This window comes from Punica granatum, chromosome 3 (genome assembly GCF_007655135.1).
Source record: "Punica granatum isolate Tunisia-2019 chromosome 3, ASM765513v2, whole genome shotgun sequence".
NCBI lineage: Eukaryota > Viridiplantae > Streptophyta > Magnoliopsida > Myrtales > Lythraceae > Punica > Punica granatum.
In genome coordinates this window covers 6,223,583-6,246,121 of record NC_045129.1, presented here as the reverse complement: position 1 = coordinate 6,246,121, position 22,539 = coordinate 6,223,583, and the positions used below count along the sequence as shown (strand labels likewise).

Here is a 22,539-nt window from a genome sequence, read left to right as displayed (position 1 = left end):
AAAAGCATCAGCTTCGTGCAGTAATGGTTGATTCCATGAAGATATATATCAGACAAGAATAACACATAAGAAACTATTTCCGGACTCTGATATGAGATGTATTGCCATTCGATGCCCTCCTATACACTTTCTATCGCAAGTATGAAATGCCAGCTGAAGAACAATTTACATCTTCGATACATAGGTGGCATTTGGCCAAGAAGACGCAGGGAAAGCTTCCAGGTCCCCAAGCACTGCCATAGTGTTGAGATTAGGCGCGTCTTTACATGGAATGTATGCTCTTCACGGTGTCGATCGCTTGCTTCACCTTAGCCAAAGGCTCCTCATACAAGATTGAAGGATTATCGAACTCCGAGGCTACACTGGGTTCACCGAGAAAAGCACGGAACGAGTCAGCAACTGAGTAGGAGAGTGACTTGAGGTTGTACCCTCCTTCTAGGAAGAACACGCAGCGCCCCCCACAGAGCTCCTTAGCAAGCTGCCGGATGTTGGAAGCAAGCGCATAGTATGTTCCCGTTGTGAATTGCAGATTCGCTAGCGGGTCCAAGACATGGCCATCATACCTTTCGTCATAAAAGAGATGTGTCAGTCCATTTGTATTCAGCGGATTGTTAGTTTTTGCAAATTTGGGGAGATTGCACAAAAGGTAGTCTAATGGTGCTAACTGGACGAAGTATTGCAATGGAAATTGGCACTATTGTACTCTGTCTAAGCATGTTGTGCCTTTAAAGGAAATGGCAAGCAGTCAACTCACCCAGCAGAGACAAGAATTATTTCAGGCTTGAATCTCTGAGCGCATGGCACGATAACCTCATCGAACACAGTTCTCGTGGACAAATCCCCTGAGCCTCCGGGCAGTGGCAGATTGAGGGTACTGCCTTCGCCATTCCCAGTACCGATTTCATGGATCTTGCCAGTTCCTGGGTAGCTCCCATCCTACCCCAAACACAAATATATTAGAATTGTCGCGATCTTTTCCTCGAGAGCATTGAATTTAAATTAAATAGATGAAACATATTGCAGTAATCGGGTTTGATTTCCATGTTATGTGTAATACATGTGTTTCCTTACTTGTTATATCCCCCCATAAAGCTTTTAACATCAATATACTAATTTGAGTCGAAAGTGCATGAACTTCTGTTTGACACTATAAGATCAAGACCCTTTGTCGCTCAATAACCAAGATACTGTTGACAGCTAGCTCTCGAAATAACAATTTTATCTTTCCGAGATAGGTCTACTTTTGATTTTTGGAAATTGGGAAAGTTCTGCATTATTCGTTTCTTTTTCTTCCGAAATTAAGCAACGTGAGGAAAATATTTGTTGAAGAGGGAAACCTAGGTTAGCTTTCTTTTCAACTGCAGTCAATTCAGGCCATCAGCAGGATTTCAAAGGATAGCAAGGCCGTGCAGTAAGAAAAATAGTTTGACAGTATGGTGGAATTTGGAAATATTGCACATTATAGGTAAAAGATCACTTGCCTGGTGAGTCGAGAGGAAAAAAATATCGGGATCGTCATAAAATGCATCATTTGTTCCATTCCCGTGGTGAACATCGAAATCGATGATGAACACACGCTTAAGACCATGTACACGCTGCGCATAACGAGCTGCTATTGCCACGTTACCAAAGACACAAAACCCCATCGGCCCCTTAGGGATTGCATGGTGACCTGGAGGTCTTATCAAAGCGAAACCAGTAGGTGGATCTTTGGAGATTTTAGATGCATTCACCTGAAATAAGGCCATTTTCTCAATTTAGATAGAGCATTTAGCTGATATTAAGCTCCAAATTGTAGACAGAGATGTGGTAATATATCCATTATCTAAGAACTGGCAAGTCCAGTCTATTACTTTAACTAAGAGATGCAAAAACCAACAGAAATTCAATAACAATAAATTACACTAAAAAAAAATATAGAGACTGACGTGACGGGTCGAGACATCACCACTGAATCAACCAAGGCAATTCCAGTTCCAGCAGCGGCCAGGGACTCCTGGAATGTCTGAATGGTTCATAGCATCATAAAAAAGAGTTAATCTGGAGAAAAATTAGTATGAAAAAAATTCACATTCTGGGGACATATGACAACAAAGTCAAATCATGAAGAAGCTAGACCACAGTTGATCAGTATGTAATGATATTATTACCTCTGTCACCAAAATTCTAAATCACTATCATTAATAAGGGGCCAAAAATCGAGGGTATTTTAGAGATTGAGTTGAACTTACAGTATGGGTAGCATATGTTGGTCCAGAACCTTCAATATATATGATTCCTTTTTCGGAAGCTTTTTCCATGGCCTACACAATAAAATCATCCAAGTCTCAATAAAAAAGAAAAAGAAAAAAGAAAAAGGAAATTCCTTGATCTTTCAAATCAAGTGCTTGAACAAGTAGTAAATATGGCCAGCACAATCAGCTGCTTTGTGAAAATGATTGCTTAGGCTAGAGCTCACTCATGATATTTTGCAGACACTTATTTAGAAGGAATCAATCTCCAATAAATTTAGTTATTCTTATCTTGGTTACTGTTTTTATAACCCAAATAAAGAGATTAAAATGCCTAAGTCATATAGACTGAGGAACTCTAAAAGAAGGATCTACTTAACTGCAAGCACCCACCTAACTGAACTTCATAGAAGACAAGTACCCAGCAATAGATGCTTCAATTCAGAGTACTACTAATCAGCTTAACGTTTTATGTTTCATAAGTACAAGCTCCAATAATGGAGAAATTTAAAACAAACCCATAGTTTTTATAGGATAAAAAATTTAACTTCTTTTTCTACCTATCTATACAAACCAGTTGCTTATGAAAGCGTGCCGGAAGAAGATTGGAAAAGGTTGATCCCATATACCTTCTCCAATCCTGTGACATAAGCTTTGGCATGCACACTTATGATATCATCCAGTGAAGCAGGCTTAGCATTCTGAAGTTCAAGAATTTCGGATCCACGAAACTGGGAACACCAGCAATAGGTAAGAATCATATCTTTGAAGGATGGAGATAAAAGAGCGAGCAAAATAGGAGTTGGATACCTTTGAAGTGAGCTCCATTTTCTCGAGGGCGTCAACGATGGCAGGAACTCTAAGATGGGATTCTGGATGAGACTCCTGAGAAAAGCAAGAGGATATATCACCAGAAAACTACCACGAAAAATGAGTGACATGTGCTGTTTAATAGGTGAGATAAATTGAGATTCCCAAATCCGAAAGGTAAAATTCCTTCCGACTCAAACATTGAATCTAACTTGAAAAGGCATGCAGAAACAAAATTTGGTCTTTCATGATTTTTTTCCTGTAAAGCTATGGAATTCAATCTAAATTATATGACCTTTTTCAAAAACACCGACGCAGCTCTCCAATTTTTCATTCATCAAGCAAGCAGAGATTTTTTTTTCTTTTTACTTTTTTATTTGAAAGTTGTGTATCATTTTGCTATAATCCAGCTATGGTTGGAGTATCTTCAAGGAGGAAACAGACGTGAATGAATCACAATGATGGCCATTTTACAATTACTGCCTCTTTTTCCCACAAAATGTCATGCTCATGCTATGTCTAGTACGAAAGGATGACAATATTAGGAAATCGAATCCTTACACAGACCTAGACCGTTATCCATAGTGATTCATCGCAATTCCATTCCCACAAGCCGCATATCTTACCTGGTTATGGCCCATAGCAGTGGCCACACTGTAAATCACACGGGCATCCATCAGCTCCTTGTTTGATGCTTTGTGTGAATCTTCATTTGCTCCATCTGCACATTGAATCCGAATACCACTAGGTTGCGAAACATATCTCCTTCCTCCCCTTGATTGCTTCCATAAGCATCTATGTCCCAGGATTTTGATATTCGATGGAGGTTTAAGACAATGATATCTCTTAAATGGCTGATGCTGTGCCATGAAGAGCATCCTTCCTGTGAAAGCACCAAATACAGATTCTTTAATCCCGTGAAATACAAATCAGTAGTACAAAGCTTTGAACCTCAACTTACTCGCAAAACTTAAGTACCCGACATCATGTAAAGTGAAAAGGAGAATACTTTACTAGCAAACCACAGACCAACAACATAAAGTATTGTTCTTTTTTAGGCTCAATAGTATCAAATTTCACAGAACAGGTTGTTTGCGTCAGCTCAATTGTTATCGAATATGCGGACTCGTACTTAATCAAAATCCCAAAACCCAACAAACCCCATCCACTGGCTACCCAGTTAGGCAAGTAATCCTTCTGAGGAGGAGTTCACCAGCAGTGCCCCCAATGAAGAACCTTCTAATCGCAGGCTGTACGGCTCCGCAGATATTCAGATGAACGAACAAGGCCACTACTGAGATGAACAGATGAGTGTGAGAAGAAGAAGAAGAAGAGGAGACGGACCTGAGAGAGTGAGAGGTCGGTGATGGAGTATGCGAAGCTCCATGGAGTTAAGAACGAAGCTTGAGGAAGGTCCCACCCAATCGTTTCCCGCTGCTTCCTTCCTTCTGTTGTCTCTCTGCTCTGAACTGTCTCCTCCGCCTGTTAGTTCAGTTAGTTTTGGCAAAATTTCATTTTCACCCCAAATTTTCTTGCCCATGCGATTTTTTACTCTATTTTTTCGTATTAACCAATTCGCACCCTAATGTTTAAAATTTATCCCATTTATATAAACATGATTAAAATGAGAAAAAACATCTTTTCTTAAATGCTTGTAACAACTTATACCCAAAAAAAAAAATTACTCTGACATTATTCGAGGGCATGTGAGGTCAGCAACCTAGAATATATAACGGTTAATCCCACTCTTGTAATTTTTACTTAGGTATTTTCCATTGTATTCTCTTTTGTATGTGAATGAACGAAAATCTTTGTTATCTTATTGAGCACAAAAAAAAAAGAAATAAAAGAAGGCACGTGTCTTTCATGAGTAAGATAGATGAGAATATATTTGAACTTTTCGTCTCTTTGGATGGAGCCATCTATGGGAAGGGAAATGTATTTAGAGAAAGAGTAATATTCATTTCAAAAATTTCATTCGAATCAATATATGTTTTATTTAAATTACTGAAATGATATATCATTTCAATCATGACGAAACAAACGGCGATAATCTCCATAGAACAGAGATAAGAAACGCCTTCCTATAACAAACTACTTCTCGAGTTCAAAGTTCCGAATCACAAGCTACTCTCTTACTCACTAACTTACTCTCAACCGGTTTGTTTCCTCAAATTGGTGGAATTGTGTCAAGTTTGAGGATTGCTCACAAAATTTCTACAACATAAATGTAAACAAGAAGGGGGAATCTTAATTGAAGAAAAAAAAATAAAAATATATATATATATATATATATATATCCTACCTTTATAGTTCTGCTTTCCCGCACCGTATTCAAAGCTGCGAAGGATTCAATCAGTTGCAATGGCGTCGACCAGGTCGCCTCTCCCGCAACTCAACGAACCCTCCACGCCATGGCACCACCTTTCCACGCCCCACAGCCGGCGTCGCCCCCGTCGCCTCATTTGCCCGATCGCCGCCACAACCTCGGGCAGAGAGCTAGCCAAGGAAGCGGTCATCGGGCCTGTCAAGCTCCCGATCCGGAAGATCCCCGGAGGCGGCGGCATCCCCCTGATCGGACCGCTTAGGGACCGCCTTGACTACTTCTACAACCAAGGCCCCGATGATTTCTTCAGATCCCGGATCCGGAAGTACCACTCCACGGTCTACTGGGCGAACCTGCCGCCCGGCCCCCTCGTGGCTCGGGACTCGCGCGTCATCCTGTTGCTTGACGGGAAGAGCTTCCCGGTGCTCTTCGACGTCACCAAGGTCGAGAAGAAGGACCTCTTCACCGGCACCTTCATGCCCCCGGCAGAGCTCACGGGACGGTAGGCTTGTAATGACTCTCATAGTTCATAGCCTCGATTGCAATTGACTGAAACTTGAGGGGTAGTCCGCCGTCCGGTCATGAAATTGCAGGTATAGAACAATCCCCTATCTCGACCCGTCGGAACTGAGCCACGCGAAGCTGAAGAAGCTCATGTTCTTCCTCCTCAAGTCTCGCCGTGATCATGTCATACCCGAGTTTCGGTCGACCTATGGCAAGCTCTTTGACGCTCTCGAGCTCGGTATCTCGTCAAGAGGCACTGCGGACTTTGGGGCTGCGAACGAGCATGCTGCATTTGACTTCCTGTCTCGTGCATTGTATGGAGTGAGCCCGAGGGAGACCGAGCTCGGTCTTGATGGGCCTCGATTAGTCAGAAGATGGGTCCTGTCCCTGCTCGGTCCAATCCTCACGCTGGGTCTCCCGAGGCTCCTGGAGTACGTGACTATCCACACTTTACAACTCCCGCCATTTTTCATCCGAGAAGACTATACTAGGCTGTACAATTTTTTCTACTCTGCGTTGGGGCATGTGCTCGATGAAGCCGACAGGATCGGGCTCTCCCGAGAAGAAGCGTGCCACAATTTGCTATTCGTCACGTGCTTCAATGCCTTCGGGGGCATCAAGATTTTCTTTTCAAACTTGCTCAAATGGATTGGCAGAGGTATAACAAACTATTACCAGTGTTGGTTCTTCTTTTTCTATGTTAACTTTAATATCGAAAAGCCAATTATTTTAGGAGGAGTCATCCTGCACACGCGACTAGCACAGGAAATCCGATCAGCACTGAGATCCAATGGAGGAGAGATCACGATGGCGATGATGGAACAGATGCCTCTGATGAAGTCTGCAGTGTATGAGTGCCTAAGGATCGAACCGCCTCTACCTTTACAGTATGGCAGGGTGAAGAAGGATTTAGTGGTAGAAAGCCATGACTCAGCCTTCTTGGTGAAGACCGGGGAACTTATGTTCGGGTACCAACCATTTGCAACCAAGGACCCGAGGATATTTGAGAGGCCGGAGGAGTTTGTGGCAGACCGGTTCATGGGCGAGGGCGAGAGGTTGCTGAGGCATGTGTTGTGGTCCAATGGACCTGAGAATGCAAGCCCGAACCTTGGGAACAAGCAATGTGCCGGAAAGGACTTGGTGGTCCTGGTAGCGAGGTTGATGCTGGTGGAGCTGTTCCTTCGGTATGACTCGTTCGATATAGAGGTGGGAGCGTCATCTGTTGGTGCATCTGTCATGGTCACGTCCCTTAAGAGAGCTACATTCTAAGAGCGGCGAGGCAATCGGTCTCTCTGCAGTACTAACTCGATTATAGGGATTACTGACATGTACAGCGGAGTAACAAAACCTGCACCATATCTGATACAATGGCGGAGAGAAAACGGAATCGAATTGCCGCATAGAAGTATAATGATTGTAGTTTAGCTGAGTAGCAGAGTATTAACTTTCACCTGCTCCCATGAGTAAGTAATCTCGACCCGTGTCACCATTGTTCTCTGGTTCGACACTTTTTCTTTACATCATCAGCTATCCCCTGGTGGACCAAGCCATGTGCACGAACCGATTATTTATCGTAAAATATTTTTAGAGATATGCAAAATATGGATTCTGAAACTAATTAAATCATCCTCGACATCAATCAAGTAATAATGTTAACCTTGCTGATGTTGATTCCACGATTATGATAATGAGTGTGGACTCAAGTCCAACAAGATTAAGACCAAACTTAGCCAAAATGAGAAAAGAAATCCCACTTCTTGTCCCAATTGAGGTTAGGTAACGTTTCGCATCATCTTCTTTCGGGACATTTCGTCTTTCACGAGCACATATACAAATCTGTCATGAAGAAAAAGGTTCTCTGAGATAATCGATCTCGGGCTAATAATGAAATGCTTTCAATCCTAACTAAATCGAGCGGGATATAAGCCGGAAGATTCAGTAAACCACTACTTCCCAGACTCACACAGATGCACATGTAACAATTGATTCTTATAGACCTGAATGACGGAGCAGATAACAGCCGATCAAAGTAACGATTCGGATAGACCTGTATAACCCAGTAGATAGATGCCAATCAGACTTCTTTAACACCGTGGACTCGTCACTGAAAAGTACTAGTGAGGTGATTGGGCACACCTTTCCTGCAATCCACACAATACTATATGTAACACCACGAGCTCATCACCAAAAATGATACTTGCTAATAAGATCATAACCGATGTGAGATTCGAGATGTGGCAACTTCAGAGTTGATAATTTACGTGGGAGTTTGTGCATATGTTTTCTGCAATATAATCGGTCTTGTTTCACGAAAACGATGACCTGCTATTAATTAATTGTCCACCTCAGTTCAAGTTGCAATGGTTTTCTTTTTTTTAGCATTGCCTTGTCAGGATGCTTTCTGGAGATGAGGTGGGACCAGTTCATGCATACTAAAATCCAACACGGGGGAAAATTTTTAATGCTGCTTACGTGGTGCGATGTGATCCCTCCCTCATGAGCAGGAAATGGGCACTCACTTCCATAGGAAGTTCACTTTATCTTCCTTCCTGCCATTCTCCCCATCTTTTCTACCCCGGTAAATGCGTTAGCTGAGACTGAGGCTGAGAGAGCTTCTCCACCTGAAGGTCTAACCTCCTCTGAGCCACCATTGATGGGTTCTCTTGAGAGGTACAGTAGATCTTCCTATTACACAAGAGCAGATGATCATAAGCCAAAGGAATTTCTCTGGGTCAGCTGTTCTGTCTCTGTTTTGTAGCTCTGGAACTGAAGTGGCCACCGTTGATGTTCTTGCTGCCAAGGATTTGGTTGACTCTGGCTACTTCTACCTCGATGTTAGGTAATGGTATATCTTGTGCTTCTTTCATGTCATATGAACCGGGATTTCTTGAAATCTTGCTGATGAATTTGATGTTTTCATCTGATGATGATTTAGGACTGAAGAGGAGTTCAAGAACGGTTACCCAGATGCAGGGAAGGTCCTGAACATTCCTTACTTGTTCATCACTCCTCAAGGTAACCTTGATCGTTGATTCTTGCATACCGTCGATGAATCTGTTGAGATAAGTGATGTTGTTTGTTTCGGGATGCAGGCAGGGTTAAGAATCTGCAGTTCTTGGAGCAAGCCTTATGTGCTTATGGCATCAAAGATAAAATAGTAGTGGTAAGTACTGATTTTGGCTTCTAATATGTACTCAAACAAATCTTTAAGCGTGATGTGAACTTGAACTCCTTCAGCTTGGTCTCCTACGGTTATCATGATTTCGGTTTGCAATGCCAAGGTTGATTAGTTTAAAGAGGACATGTGTAATTAGTGCCTTCTGTTGATCATCGCTGAATTAGTGATTATCTCTTTATAATAAACTTATTGAGAAGAGTTCTTGCAATAATGACTCAGACAAAGTTTTCTAACCGTAAGCACTAATTAGTTGCGAACCAGATAAGGGCAGTATTTTCTTTCCATCTTCAATACATTTCTCTATCATTCATGAATTTACATATGTCGACGTCAAACTCTTAGGGATGCCGGAGTGGTGTCAGATCCTTGGATGCAGGCATCGATCTTGTCAAAGCTGTAAGATGATCTTAAAAATATCAAGACTTTCCTGGAACTGAATGTGATATCTTGGCATAATTCTCTAATACATAGCTGCGAATGAATTTTGGCAGGGTTACAAGCAAGTCATTAACATGGGAGGAGGTTACCTTTCCTGGGTGGAGCACGGTTTGCCCGTAAAGAAGCCTGTCGTAGTCAAAGAAGAGGGACAAGCTAAGGAGGTTGTTTCTGTACAGAAGCCTTCTGAAGCCGGTAAGGAGCAGAAGAAGAATGAGTTGCCAGTGGAGAAGCCCGCAAATGAGGTAGAAGAACAGGTTTTTTGAACAAGACCACATCCGTGTATCCATCAAATAAGAAAACAATGGAGAGGGAAAAAATCAAAGATTGTGCCATATGGAAGTTGCATTTCGGCGGAATCTGTGCTGTATATATATCATCTTATTGTAAATCGATTGTCAAGTCCTGCTTTGAAGTTTCCAAGTCCTGGTATACTGAACTAGTAATTCCATGAGTTCAAGGACCGGAGAAAATGCATGACATATGATTCGAGGCAAGGATCTTTTGGGATGTCGATCTTCTCCTTTACCCCTTGTTGCATTCTAGTCTGATACCACGGGTACTAAATTTTTAAAAGGAATAGCCATCCGGGAAGGGGGTGACCGTTTTGGGTTAATCCCCTGTTTTTCTGTAACATATAAAAAAGGATCAGACCATATTCGGTATGTAATTTGTGAATTATTTACCTAGCAACATCGAGAGAAATATCTTCAACCATTTCATATATGATGTTTCAACTCCAAAGTGCATTCGAGGTTGCCGGTAAACTGAGTTCACTGGCAACCTCAGGCCTAAGAGTTGACCAAAACACACAAGGTACATGGTGTGGCCTCGGAGTTGGATGATGGTTCGAAGCACAGTCTGAACACCGTGTTAGCATTTAGCCATGGCAGTTCAAAATTCGAGTGGATATTGAACAGGATAAACATGATCTGGAATGTTTCTATTGGCTGTGTTACCTGAATGTTCCTTTAGGCTGTCTCATCCGAACGCCACCTCTGTAACAAAAGATGTGTCCAGGTACTCGGCTAGCACTTCCTTGTTCATAACAACTTTGATTAGTATGTGAGCAAGCAGTGAGTGATAGAGAGATCATACGAGGGAGGTCAACTAGCATGCGTGAACAAGCTTCAAGTGGAGCTGTACAATCAGTCGGGGAACAGCCAGCACGATTTCACCCTGGACCAATCCTACTCCGACCAATTCCAGTCAGGCTGCCTGAGCTGGGGCAGGGACAACAACATCTTCTCCTCGTACAACATGAGCCCCACCGCCTTCAACAATAGAAACTTCCAGAACTTGATTTCCAACAACAACCTACTCAGATGGCGCTCGTGAAGAAGTATGCTGAGAGCAAGGATGTCTGCTTCTAGCAGTTCGCGGACTCAATGCTGAGGATGAGGAACATCTTTCCCTGACGGGTTCGAAGGGTGACATTATAAATAGTTGCTGTGAGAGAAATTGATTAGTTTCTGAGAAATTAATCGAATTTTATCGTTCCAAGCACCTATTTGTTATGAAAATCCTGTTCTTTGGGACTGTATCTTTGTAATAGTTGAAACCAAATAAAGCATCTGTTCAGCAATTGACAAACATTTACACATTCCAAAATCCAAGTCACTCGAACATAATTTCCAGCCAAAATAGCATACAAAGAAAAGATGTACATAGTTACCAGGGTTGAATAGTGACAAAATTTGCAGACAACTTCTTATAAACTTGCAGACTCAACTATCTTCAGAGGAATAGTTTGAAAGGTACTATCATTTATAGAGTTACAATTGCAATACTTGTATTCCAAGTGCCGTTAAGTACTAATAAGCGAGTAATATCAAAAATTGCAGCCTCCCTTGATACATAAAAGGTTTCCCATTGCTGGTATACACGGTCATGTCCTTCGTAGTCCGACAGTAAGAAAGAAGGGGGCACGAACATACTTCTGTTGAGGCATAACAACCTATCGGCGAGGGCGACAGCGACGGCGTAAAGCTAGTTCGGGATGGCTGTAGAGCATCTCGTCCCACATCAGTTTCCTTATCACATTAAACTTTGAATCCCCGTCCACGTCCAGCTTCACTTGGAATTGTGCCGGAGAGTCGAAATCTGTAATGTAAACGTCTGCCAGGTAAGGGTGCTTGAGCGCTTGAGCAGCAGTGATCCTCTTCTTCGGGTTGAATGCAAGCATCTTCTCAAGCAAGTCTAATCCCAGAGGATCTGCCTGGGGGAAGAGACTCGACAGCGGGGTTCCACTAGTGCAAGGCAAGGACTGGATGTAATTTCTGGTCTTCTTATTTTGGATGAACTCAAGATTAGCTGCCTTCGGGGTCCCCAGCACGTTTATTATGTGCTGCAACTGGTTGAGGCTGCTGGTGCCAGGAAAGATGGGCTTTCTCCCGAGAATTTCAGCAAAGATACACCCGGTGGACCATACGTCAATAGGTTGCCCATAGTTGCGGGAGGCGAGGAGGACCTCGGGTGCACGGTACCATCGAGTGGCGACATATCCTGTCATGACCTGGGAGTCATCTTGGGCTGTCGTTCTAGCGAGTCCAAAATCGCCAATCTTCAGATGACCATCAGCGTTGACGAGGATGTTGCTGGGCTTCAGGTCTTGGTGGAGTATGTTGGCTGAGTGAATGTGGCGGAGGCCGCACAGTATCTGAAAGAGAAAGTACTTGACGTGGTTGGCAGATAGCGGCAAACCAGACTCGATAACACGATCCAGGTCAGTGTCCATGAGCTCGAAGACCAAATAAACATCCTTAAACTGCGCCTTCGGGGCTGGCAGCATCACATCCTTGAGGGGGATCACGTTGAAGTGCTTGATTTGCCGGAGAATCATCATCTCCCTCAGAGTCCTAACAGCAGTGGTCTGGTCTTCAAACACATTGGAGATCTTCTTGATGGCTACCTTCTTTTTCGTCTCCTGATCATGCGCGGAGCAGACCACTCCATATGCTCCTGCCCCGAGAGGCTTGATGGGCTCATACTTGGCGTCAATCTCGAAAATACCGTCACTCATGGAGTAGTACTTCTTCCCCCTTCGCCAGATTCCATCAGGAGGAATAGCTGCCTGAACTGAAGGTGCCATCCCACGCGTGCTGCTTAGCCTAAAAATCAACAAATCGTTTTCTTTATGAGCAACACTGAAAAGATATACAGCAAGAACCAAAAACCGAACCTTTTCTCCGATCTAACTAAAAAAAAATGTCGCCTATGCTCGAACACCGACGTCGACATGAACTCACAAAACAGAAACAGAAAATAGAGGCACACTACATACCGGGGGCAAGTGATTCAGCAAGCAGGAAAGATGAAGTTCAAGAAGGAATATAATCTTATTTCGTGAGACCTCCTTGACTGGTCCTTCGTCTACTTCCTCAGCACTGTAAACTCAGAAAGCAGGACGCGGGAGCACGAGAACTGAAGCGGAGTTTGATATGGCGTTTGAAGGAGTAGAGGCTTTCTTTTACGTGGGAAGTGTTAAATGAGATTGGCCGAGCACGAAAGTCGGGAAGGGATGGAAGAGAATATATTGATTCTCTAGAGATATTAAGCATAGAGATAGATTGAGTAGAATCACAGTCTCCTGCGCTATATTTGCGGGGAGCTCCAGCCACAACTCTCTAGATCCTTTTATATCTGTTTGTTTTGTGATTTTTTATATAATAAAAAATAATACTACTAAAGATTCAGTTATTATTTATACTAATATATATATCTATATTCTACTAACATATATATAATACTAGATATCGATTTAACTAGCAAAATGATCTGTTGCTTGAGTCGGGTCGGGTCCTCTATCGTAAATTTTTGGAATGGAGACAACTAGGCATGGATCCCCCGGCTGATCGTATTTTATGTACTAGAACCTCAATCGTTGATTCTTGCATACCCTCGATGAATCCGTTGAGATAAATGATATTGTTTGTTTCGGGATTCAGGCTGGGTTAAGAATCCGCAGTTGTTGGAGCCAGCCTTGTGTGCTTATCGAAGATAAAATAGTAGTGGTAAGTACTGATTTTGGCTTCTAGTATGTTCTCAAACAAATCTTTAAGTGTGATGTGAACTTGAAATCCTTTAGCTTGGCCTCCAATGATTATCATGATTTCGGTTTGCAATGCCAAGGTTGATCAGTTTAAAGAGGACATGTGTAATTAATTCCTCCTGTTGATCATCGCTGAATTAGTGATTATCTCTCTATAATAAACTTATTGAGAAGAGTTCATGCAATAATGACTCAGACAAATTTTCTAACAGTAAGCATTAATTTGTTGCGAACCAGATAAGGGCAGTATTTTCTTTCCATCTTCGATACACTTCTCTATCATTCATGAATTTACATACGTCGACGTCAAACTCTTAGGGATGCCGGAGTGGTGTCAGATCCTTGGATACAGGCATCGATCTCGTCAAAGCTGTAAGTTGAAAAATCAAGACTTTCCTGGAACTGAATGTGATATTTTGGCATAATTCTCTAATACATAGCTGCGAATGAATTTTGGCAGGGTTACAAGCAAGTCATTAACATGGGAGGAGGTTAACTTGCCTGAGTGGAGCACGGTTTGCCCATAAAGAAGCCTGTCATAGTCAAGGAAGAGGAACAAGCTAAGGAGGTTGTTTCTGTACAGAAGCCTGCTGAAGCCGGTAATCAGCAGAAGAAGAATGAGTTGCCTGCGGAGAAACCCGCAGATTAGGTAGAAGAACAGGTTTTTTGAACGAGACCATGTCCTTGTATCCATCAAATAAGAACCCGATGGAGGGGGAAAGAATCAAAGATTGTGCCGTTTGAAAGTTGCATTTTGGCAGAATCTGTGCTGTATATTTATCATCTTATTGTAAATCGATTGTCAAGTCCTGCTTTGAAGATTCCAAGTCCTGGTATATTGAACTAGTAATTCCATGAGTTCAAGGACTGGAGAAAATGCATGACATATGATTCGAGGCAAGGATCTTTTGGGATGTCGATCTTCTCCTTTACTGCTTGTCACATTCTAGTCTGATACCACGTGGACTGAATTTTTAGAAGGGATAGCCATCCAGGAAGGGGATGACCGTTTTGGGTTAATCCCTTGTTTTTCTGTAATATATAAAAAAGGATCAGACCATATTCAGTATGTAATTTGTGAATTCTTTACCTAGCAACATCGAGAGATATATCTTCAACCATTCATATATGATGTATCAACTCCAAAGTGCATTCGAGGTTGCCGGTGAACTGAGGTCACTGGCAACCTCAGGCCTAAGAGTTGACCAAAACACACAGGGTACATGGTGTGGCCTCAGGGTTGGATGATTTGTTCGAAGCACAGCCTGAACACCGTGTCAGCATTTAGCCATGGCAGTTCAAAATTCGAGTGGATATTGAACAGGATAAACATGATCTGGAATGTTTTATTGGCTGTGTTACCTGAATGATCCTTTAGGCCGTCTTATCTGAACGCCACCTCTTTAACAAAAGATGCGTCTGGTTACTGGGCTAGCCCTTACTTGTTCATAACAACTTTGATTAGTATGTGAACGAGCAGTGAGTGATAGAGAGATCATATGAGGGAGGGTCGACTAGCATGCGTGAACAAGCTTCAAGTGGAGCTGTACAATCAGTCGGGGAACAGCAAGCACGATTTCACCCTTGACCAGTCCTACTCTGACCAATTCCATCCGGGCTGCCTGAGCTGAGGCAGGGACAACAACACCTTCTCCTCGTACAACATGAGCCCCACCACCTTCAACAATAGCAACTTCCAGAACTTGATTTCCTACAAGAACCTATTCAGATGGCGCTCATGAAGAAGTATTCTGAGAGCAAGGATGTCTGCTTCTAGCAGTTCGCGGACTCAATGCTGACGATGGGGAACATCTTCCCCTGACGGGTTCGAAGGGTGATATTATAAATCGTTGCTGTAAGATAAATGAATCAGATTCTGAGAAATTAATCAAATTTTATCGTTCCAAGCATCTATTTCTTAGGAAAATCCTGTTCTTTGGGACTCTATCTTTGTAATAGTTGAAACCAAATAAAGCATCTGTTCAGCAAAATTTGCAGACAACTTCTTATAAACTTGCAGACTCAACTACCTTCACAGGAATAGTTTGAAAGGTACTATCATTTATAGAGTTACAACTGCCATACTTGAACTCCAAGTACCATTAAGTACTAATAAGCGAGTAATTTCAAAAATTGCAGCCTCCCTTGATACATGAAAGGTTTCCCGTTGCTGGTATATACGGTCAAGTCCTTCGTAGTCCGATGCTAAGGAAGAAATGGGCACAAACAGACTTCTGTTGAGGCATAACAACCTATCGGCGAGGGCGACAGCGACGGCATAAAGCGAGTTCGGGATGGCTGTAGAGCATCTCATCCCACATCAGTTTCCTCATCTCATTAAATTTTGAATCCTCGTCCACGTCCAGCTTCACTTGGAATTGCGCTGGAGAGTCGAAATCTGCAATGTAAACGTCTGCCAGGTAAGGGTGCTTGAGCGCTTGAGAAGCAGTGATCCTCTTCTTTGGGTTGAATGCAAGCATCTTCTCAAGCAAGTCTAATCCCAGAGAATCTGCCTGGGGGAAGAGATTCGACAGTGGGGTTCCACTAGAGTAAGGCAAGGATTGGATGTAATTTCTGGCCTTCTTATTTTGGATGAACTCAAGATCAGCTTGCTTCGGGGTCCCTAGCACGTTTATTATGTGCTGCAACTGGTTGAGGCTGCTGGTGCCGGGAAAGATGGGCTTTCTCCCAAGAATTTCAGCAAAGATACACCCGGTGGACCATACGTCAATAGGTTGCCCATAGTTGAGGGAGACGAGGAGGACCTCGGGTGCACGGTACCATCGAGTGGCGACATATCCTGTCATGACCTGGGAGTCATCTTGGGCTGTCGTTCTAGCAAGTCCAAAATCGCCAATCTTCAGATGACCATCAGCGTTGACGAGGATGTTGCTGGGCTTCAGGTCTTGGTGGAGTATGTTGGCTGAGTGAATGTGGCGGAGGCCGCACAGTATCTGAAAGAGAAAGTACTTGACGTGGTTGGCAGATAGCGGCAAACCAGACTCGATAACACGATCCAGGTCAGTGTCCATGAGCTCGAAGACCAAATAAACATCCTTAAACTGCGCCTTCGGGGCTGGCAGCATCACATCCTTGAGGGGGATCACGTTGAAGTGCTTGATTTGCCGGAGAATCATCATCTCCCTCAGAGTCCTAACAGCAGTGGTCTGGTCTTCAAACACGTTGGAGATCTTCTTGATGGCGACCTTCTTTTTCGTCTCCTCATCATGCGCGGAGCAGACCACTCCATATGCTCCCGCCCCCAGAGGCTTGATGGGATCATACTTGGCGTCGATCTCGAAAATAACATCACACACCGAATAGTACTTCTTCCCTCTTCGCCAGATTCCATCAGGAGGAATAGCTGCCTGGACTGAAGGTGCCATCCTGCGCGCTGCTTAGCCTAAAAAATCCACAAATCGTTTTCTCTATGAACAACACCGAAAGGATATGCAGCAAGACCCTAAAAAACGGAACCTTTTCTCCGATCAAACTGAAAATAATAAAATGCTGCCTATTCCTGAACACCGATGTCGACATCACTCATAAAATAGAAACAGAAAATAGCGCCACACTGCAAACGGGGGCAAGTGATTCAGCACGCAGGAAAGATGAAGTTCAAGAAGAAATATAATCTTACTTCGTGAGACCTGCTTGACTGGTCCTTCGTCTACTTCCTCAGCACTGCAAACTCAGAAAGGTCGACGAGGGAGCACGAGAACTGCAGCGGAGTTTGATATGGGCTTTCTTTTTACGTAGGAAGTGTTAAATGAGATTGGCTGAGCAAGAAAGTCGGGAAGGGATGGAAGAGAATATATATTGATTCTCTAGAGATATTAAGCATAGAGATAGATTGAGTAGGATCTCTGTCTCCTGCGCTATATTTGCGGGGAGCTCCAGCCGCAACTCTCTAGATCCTTTTATATTTGTTTGTTTTGTGATTTTTTATATAATAAATAATAATACTACTAAAGATTCGGTTATTATTTATACTAATATATATATATATATTCTACTAACATATATATAAGAGTTAAATGCATTTTACCTCCCAATCTTTAGGCCTAGTGGCAAAGTGCCCCCTGACCTTAAAAATTTTACACTATACCACATGACCTATTTAAAAATAAACAAAGTGCTCCTACGATTGCCTTTCCGATCAGTTTTCCAGCCAAATCTAAATAAATAATAAAATGAGTAGAAAAAGAAGGAGAACGTCAAAGAGAAAAAGCTGCGAGTAACAGAAGGAGCGGTCATCGCCTGCCGCCCGACCACCATCACCAAGGGAAAATCATCGGACGCCTCTCATGCCACCAGTGACCTCACACTCCCCCTTCTCTCCCAAAATTGCACTCTTTATCACCCCCTCACCCCCTCGACATAGATTTACAAGCCCACTAATTTATGAACTCAGGAGTTCAAAAACCAATTGCAAACAACAATACTGCGGTGCAGATTCATAAGCCATTAACCACCACATGACTGTTCTAGGGTTCCACGATAATTAACCGGACGGATTGGTGGAGCAATGACCGAAATTTCCAAAGGAAAACAAACATATAAAATCACACTTCTTGGAATTATTGTAATACCCATCAGACAAGATGACGACGACAGTGGAGAAGAAGGACAACCAGAAAATGGATTGAAACAAGTAATGTTGGGGGAAACAACGGGGCGAACAACAAAATTTTGCTTATTGGGAGGTTAACAGAGCTATGAATTTTCAGAGCTCTCTTTCATCCTCCTCAAGAGAGAGATCTAAGGGGAGCAGATAAGTGTCCGAGAACTTGCCCTGGGCCGTGGTGGATGGGCGGCAGCAACCACCATCCCCTTCTATCCCTCATCTCCCTCTCTCCCTCTCCAATGTCATGGTTTTATTTCTTCTAATTTTTTATTATATATATTTAATTTTTAAAAATTATTTTCTAAAATCCGAAACTAATTATTTTTTGGCCGGAAAACTGATCGGAAAGACAATCGGAGGAGCACTTTGTTTATTTTTAAAAAGGTCAGGTGGTGTAGTGCAAAATTTTTAAGGTCGGGGGGCACTTCGCCACTAGGCCTAAAGATTGGGGGGCAAAATGCATTTTACTCTATATATAATGCTCAAGAATAGCATCACCCACGGAGTAGTACTTCTTCCCTCTTCGCCAGATTCGGTCAGGAGGAATAGCAGCCTGAATTAGAGGTGCCATCCGCTGAACACTACAGAGCCTGAAAAGAAAACGAAATCGTTGTCATCCAACTAAAACTGCTGCTTCTCCCCGAACATCGACATCAACATGAACTGCTACACAAAAACCCAATTTGGCACTCATTTCTTTAGCATGAACTTTTTTTTATATATAGCAATTCACAACAGAAGTAGCTGACGACCCCGATTGAGGGTGGTTGCCGTTGTTGAGGGCTTTTTTTTTTTGGCTCCCGAGTACAGGTCAAGATCCCCCGGTTTGCTTTGATATCGAGATCCCTGCGTAACCTCGATATCAGATGGTTGAGTTCTACATGGATTTATGACTTGAGGACCCTTCCCTTATTTATCGAGGTCCATGTATGACGGCAGAAGGTTTTGATCGGAATCTCGGATAGCTACTACCCTTGCTTTCCACCTCAGTTTTTTCTGTGCAATATGTCTGGGAGCATTTGATTAATTCTGATATTGTAATTTTTAATTTTTGAGCATTTTCACCTTGTAATCTCGTCATGTAATTTTTACATGTAATGAATGAATCCTCAAGGTTTACGAGGAAAGAAAAAAAAACTTTGAGCAGTATATTGGTTGAATAAGGTGGGATCCCTCTATTGTCTAATTAAGGAGACAACCATGCATACACCCTGTGCCTGATTATGAATTTCTTGTGGCTTGCACAGATCGGAACAGTCCGTCTAAAATCTGCTTCGCTGCCTGATTTCATGGACAAAAATCTTATCTTATAAAGCTGTTGATCCGATTCTTGATATATGTATGATATATCATATTTATTTTTCAACATATTATATTTATTTTTCAAAAGCGTAGATATATGTATGATTTATTAAATTTGATAAGTGGAAGCTTTCAGTTATAAAATTAACCAAAAAAATATATAATTTCAAGATATCCATCAGCATGTTAATGATTCTATCCACGTAGAAACAAGTAATAAATTTACGAACTTATAAGTGGTTCCCTGTGATATGAGATGAACTCCCTTACTTCAGCCAGGCCTCTTTGGTTTCGGTTTGCAATTTTAAGGTTGATTGGTTTAAAGAAGATATCAAGCCTAATTTCATGCTTGATAATGTTTACTATGTCTATGATTAATGCATTCCGTTCTTATTGAATAGGGCTAAATTAGTGATTATCTCCTAGACTGTTTTTATATTTTTATACTGTTATACTTTTTTTTTTTGTATGAAATATGGGACCTAAGCCCAGGTTCGTAACGAAAACAATTTGGCAGCCCCTATGACATTTCCAAATAATAAGAAGTGGAGCCCAGGTGGGCAAAGAGTAAGTACATGGACTCCGACTAGAAGCGAGCAAGCGCATGATTCGCTAGTCAATATGCATAAGAGTTCTCTTTACGTAACACATGTTGCACAACCACCATCCAATCCCGGTGGATCAAGGAGCGAACATCTTGAACTATGACCACGTTGCTACCCGGTTGACACCAATGCATTAACGGTATCCATACATAAACTAAGTGAAAAACTATCACTTTTTAAATTTTCATTATATTTTATGAAAAATACAATATATGTTATATAGGTTATATGTTCTCGGCAACTCAATTATACGATTACAAATTTTTAATTATATATAAATATATATATATATATAACTTTGTCCTATTGTAATTGCATTGATCAATAAAACTGGATATCGTACACTACTTATCCATGAACAACCATAGATAACATTTGTACAATTAAAAGGGAAATGCCTTAGCAGCTAATAAAGAAAATTGCATCTTGAACTCGAGTTCGGAATGAAATAGACCCCCGACTCCAAGTCCCGCAGCAACAACCTTGAAATAGGAGAGCAATCTTCTGCTGAAAAATCTGGAAATTACTTACACGCCACATTTGATAGATATAACTTGTCCGCAGTAACCGAAAGATAATCGAGTCCAGTCTTCGTATAGCAGACTTTTCTGTAGAGCTTGATTCAATCTCAAGCCCGCAAAAAAAAAAATCAAGAATAGTCAAATAATAGGAAAAAAGAAGAAGAGATAAATGGACTTGAAAAATATATTTGAGAGAATACAAGAAGTTCCGAGTCATTAGCTGCGCAAAACAAGCTCACAGTTTAACATTGATCTGAGGATGGAAGACGAAATCTTCCTTCCCAATCTTGAACAATACATAACAATTCGACTGACAGAAGTAGATCATTCAGGCAACCGCTAAGATTTAACCGAGAATTATTTTGGACAGAATTTGGAAGCTAAATATTTAGTTTTAACGGATGATGAATTCATAGTATATTACAAACCGTTAATCCAAAGGAAGTAATGCCCTTTTTTGTCCAAAAGGTTGTGCACGTCGATGTTCTTATACTGCTGATTTTGTTCTGGAGGTGGTCTTCTCGTGCAACAATCACTCTTCCACCACGACCCACGCGACTTCATAGGGCTGAACGATATAGTGTCCTAGGATGCAGCGGTTTTCAACTCAAACTGTTGACCCACTGAAGGGAGTCTGTCCTAGAAGCTTCATTAATTAGTGGATTACAAGGATGAGTGAAATCTGCAGAGCACATTCCTAAGACACCCATGTCCGAGTTCCTTGAAGTTCCGTCCTGGGTTGTTGTGAAAAAGCGATTGGCACATGAGAAGATGACCTCGAGACAAGTACAACATGAGAACAAGGACGCTACCCAAACCAAGCGACGACGTTTGAAGAGGCACCTGCGATGTTGTAACTTTAGGTACATTTCGGTGTGATGACGGATATGAAAGGAAGAAGTTGAGGGCTTATATAGATGAAGATGGAGGGGGAAGAAAAATTCCATGACTATAGAAAATCATAACAAAGTGGAACGATTCTTCAGGATTATTTGGTGTAAGTTTGTTATGAATTGACAACAGTTACCTTCCATTTCCGCTGTTTCGACCCAAATTATCTTTGACTGGAAAAAAGAAGTTGATAAAACTTGTAATTTATACATTCCGTAGTTGACTGTAAGTTGTTTCTATTGAAGCAAAGCAAATTGGGAACCTCTATCGTTATTAAGCAGCAGTGCACCGTCCCGTTGCTGGTCAATTACTGAACTTAATGTTTGGTAGATCACACTGGGATATTGGTTATTCCTGACATGATCTGGTGTGAGGATTCCCATTATTTAAGGCCTTTGAATTCACAACGGAGAAGCTAGAAAGGGACATGGTTTAATTGACTCGGCGGCGGGGAGGCAGAACAGAACAGAGAAGAGAGGAAGGATCTCATGAACGATGGAGAGGAAGAACAGAAGTAGATCGAGGGAACACTATACTCCCATCAAGGAGATGATTCACCAAAATATGTTGTCATTGGTGTGAAAAATTCAACCGATCACTTAATTATAAGACAAGGATCGGAAGCAATTCGAATATTTATTCCGTTTGAATTCCTATGTAATGTTAAAAGACAGGTGGAGCACGGTTTGCCCATAAAGAAGCCTGTCATAGTCTAGGAAGAGGAACTGGTTAAGGATGTTGTTCCTGTAGAAGCTGGCAAAGAGCAGTCCCAGAATGAGTCGCCTGATGAGAAGCCTGCAGATAAGGCAGAAGAATGGGTTAATTGGACAAACCACGCTAGTGTATCCACTAAACAAGAACCCGATGAGCAGGAAAAGGACTTGAAGAAGATTGTGCCATTTGGAAGCTGCGTATCAGCAGAATCTGTGCTGTATATATTTTTGTTCTTGTAATCAATTGTAAAATCTTGCTTTGAAGTTTCCAAGTCATGAAATATTGCACTAGGAATTCCCCGAGTTCAAGGACCGGAGAAAATGTATGACACATGATTCGAGGCA

The 22,539-nt window shown here is 42.0% G+C and overlaps 5 protein-coding genes across 5 annotated transcripts; 2 read left to right on the top strand and 3 right to left on the bottom strand.

Moving 5' to 3' along the window:
• Nucleotides 1-16: 16 nt before the first annotated feature.
• On the bottom strand, nt 17-4,520 carry LOC116200721 (histone deacetylase 14). The gene is made up of 9 exons (XM_031531577.1): nt 4,386-4,520; nt 3,668-3,924; nt 3,042-3,116; nt 2,861-2,962; nt 2,232-2,303; nt 1,949-2,005; nt 1,482-1,733; nt 755-936; nt 17-563 (listed from the first exon to the last, which is right to left on the bottom strand). The coding sequence occupies exons 1-9, from the start codon at nt 4,426-4,428 to the stop codon at nt 263-265; spliced, it is 1,341 nt and encodes a 446-aa protein (XP_031387437.1). The 5' UTR covers nt 4,429-4,520; the 3' UTR covers nt 17-262.
• An 851-nt stretch (nt 4,521-5,371) lies between these two features.
• LOC116200756 (allene oxide synthase 1, chloroplastic-like) lies at nt 5,372-7,414 on the top strand. Its single transcript, XM_031531643.1, has 3 exons — nt 5,372-5,869; nt 5,961-6,529; nt 6,605-7,414. The coding sequence occupies exons 1-3, from the start codon at nt 5,406-5,408 to the stop codon at nt 7,138-7,140; spliced, it is 1,569 nt and encodes a 522-aa protein (XP_031387503.1). The 5' UTR covers nt 5,372-5,405; the 3' UTR covers nt 7,141-7,414.
• A 967-nt stretch (nt 7,415-8,381) lies between these two features.
• LOC116200757 (thiosulfate sulfurtransferase 18-like) lies at nt 8,382-10,012 on the top strand. Its single transcript, XM_031531644.1, has 6 exons — nt 8,382-8,541; nt 8,630-8,710; nt 8,807-8,886; nt 8,964-9,034; nt 9,392-9,445; nt 9,541-10,012. The coding sequence occupies exons 1-6, from the start codon at nt 8,525-8,527 to the stop codon at nt 9,748-9,750; spliced, it is 513 nt and encodes a 170-aa protein (XP_031387504.1). The 5' UTR covers nt 8,382-8,524; the 3' UTR covers nt 9,751-10,012.
• A 1,429-nt stretch (nt 10,013-11,441) lies between these two features.
• LOC116200314 (mitogen-activated protein kinase 7-like) lies at nt 11,442-12,575 on the bottom strand. The gene has a single exon (XM_031531175.1). It carries the CDS (start codon nt 12,573-12,575, stop codon nt 11,442-11,444), a length of 1,134 nt encoding a protein of 377 aa, XP_031387035.1.
• Nucleotides 12,576-15,049: 2,474 nt separating this feature from the next.
• Nucleotides 15,050-16,921, bottom strand: LOC116200313 (mitogen-activated protein kinase 7-like). Its single transcript, XM_031531174.1, has 2 exons — nt 15,811-16,921; nt 15,050-15,246 (listed from the first exon to the last, which is right to left on the bottom strand). The coding sequence occupies exons 1-2, from the start codon at nt 16,919-16,921 to the stop codon at nt 15,050-15,052; spliced, it is 1,308 nt and encodes a 435-aa protein (XP_031387034.1).
• Nucleotides 16,922-22,539: the final 5,618 nt, after the last annotated feature.

Excerpts from the sequence above, each read along its gene's own strand:
- LOC116200721 (XM_031531577.1), bottom strand. The coding sequence starts at position 4,428 with ATGGAGCTTCGCATACTCCATCACCGACCTCTCACTCTCTCAG. Across the intron at positions 2,963-3,041 it reads AAATGGAGCTCACTTCAAAG|TTTCGTGGATCCGAAATTCT; the intron begins GTATCCAACTCC and ends TGGTGTTCCCAG. Across the intron at positions 1,734-1,948 it reads TTGCCTTGGTTGATTCAGTG|GTGAATGCATCTAAAATCTC; the intron begins GTGATGTCTCGA and ends GCCTTATTTCAG.
- LOC116200313 (XM_031531174.1), bottom strand. The coding sequence starts at position 16,921 with ATGGCACCTTCAGTCCAGGCAGCTATTCCTCCTGATGGAATCTGGCGA. Across the intron at positions 15,247-15,810 it reads TCCCGAACTCGCTTTATGCC|GAAATCAAGTTCTGGAAGTT; the intron begins GTCGCTGTCGCC and ends AGGTTCTTGTAG.
- LOC116200756 (XM_031531643.1), top strand. The coding sequence starts at position 5,406 with ATGGCGTCGACCAGGTCGCCTCTCCCGCAACTCAACGAACCCTCCACG. Across the intron at positions 5,870-5,960 it reads CCGGCAGAGCTCACGGGACG|GTATAGAACAATCCCCTATC; the intron begins GTAGGCTTGTAA and ends ATGAAATTGCAG. Across the intron at positions 6,530-6,604 it reads GCTCAAATGGATTGGCAGAG|GAGGAGTCATCCTGCACACG; the intron begins GTATAACAAACT and ends CAATTATTTTAG.
- LOC116200757 (XM_031531644.1), top strand. Across the intron at positions 8,711-8,806 it reads TACTTCTACCTCGATGTTAG|GACTGAAGAGGAGTTCAAGA; the intron begins GTAATGGTATAT and ends ATGATGATTTAG. Across the intron at positions 8,887-8,963 it reads CTTGTTCATCACTCCTCAAG|GCAGGGTTAAGAATCTGCAG; the intron begins GTAACCTTGATC and ends TTCGGGATGCAG.
- LOC116200314 (XM_031531175.1), bottom strand. The coding sequence starts at position 12,575 with ATGGCACCTTCAGTTCAGGCAGCTATTCCTCCTGATGGAATCTGGCGA.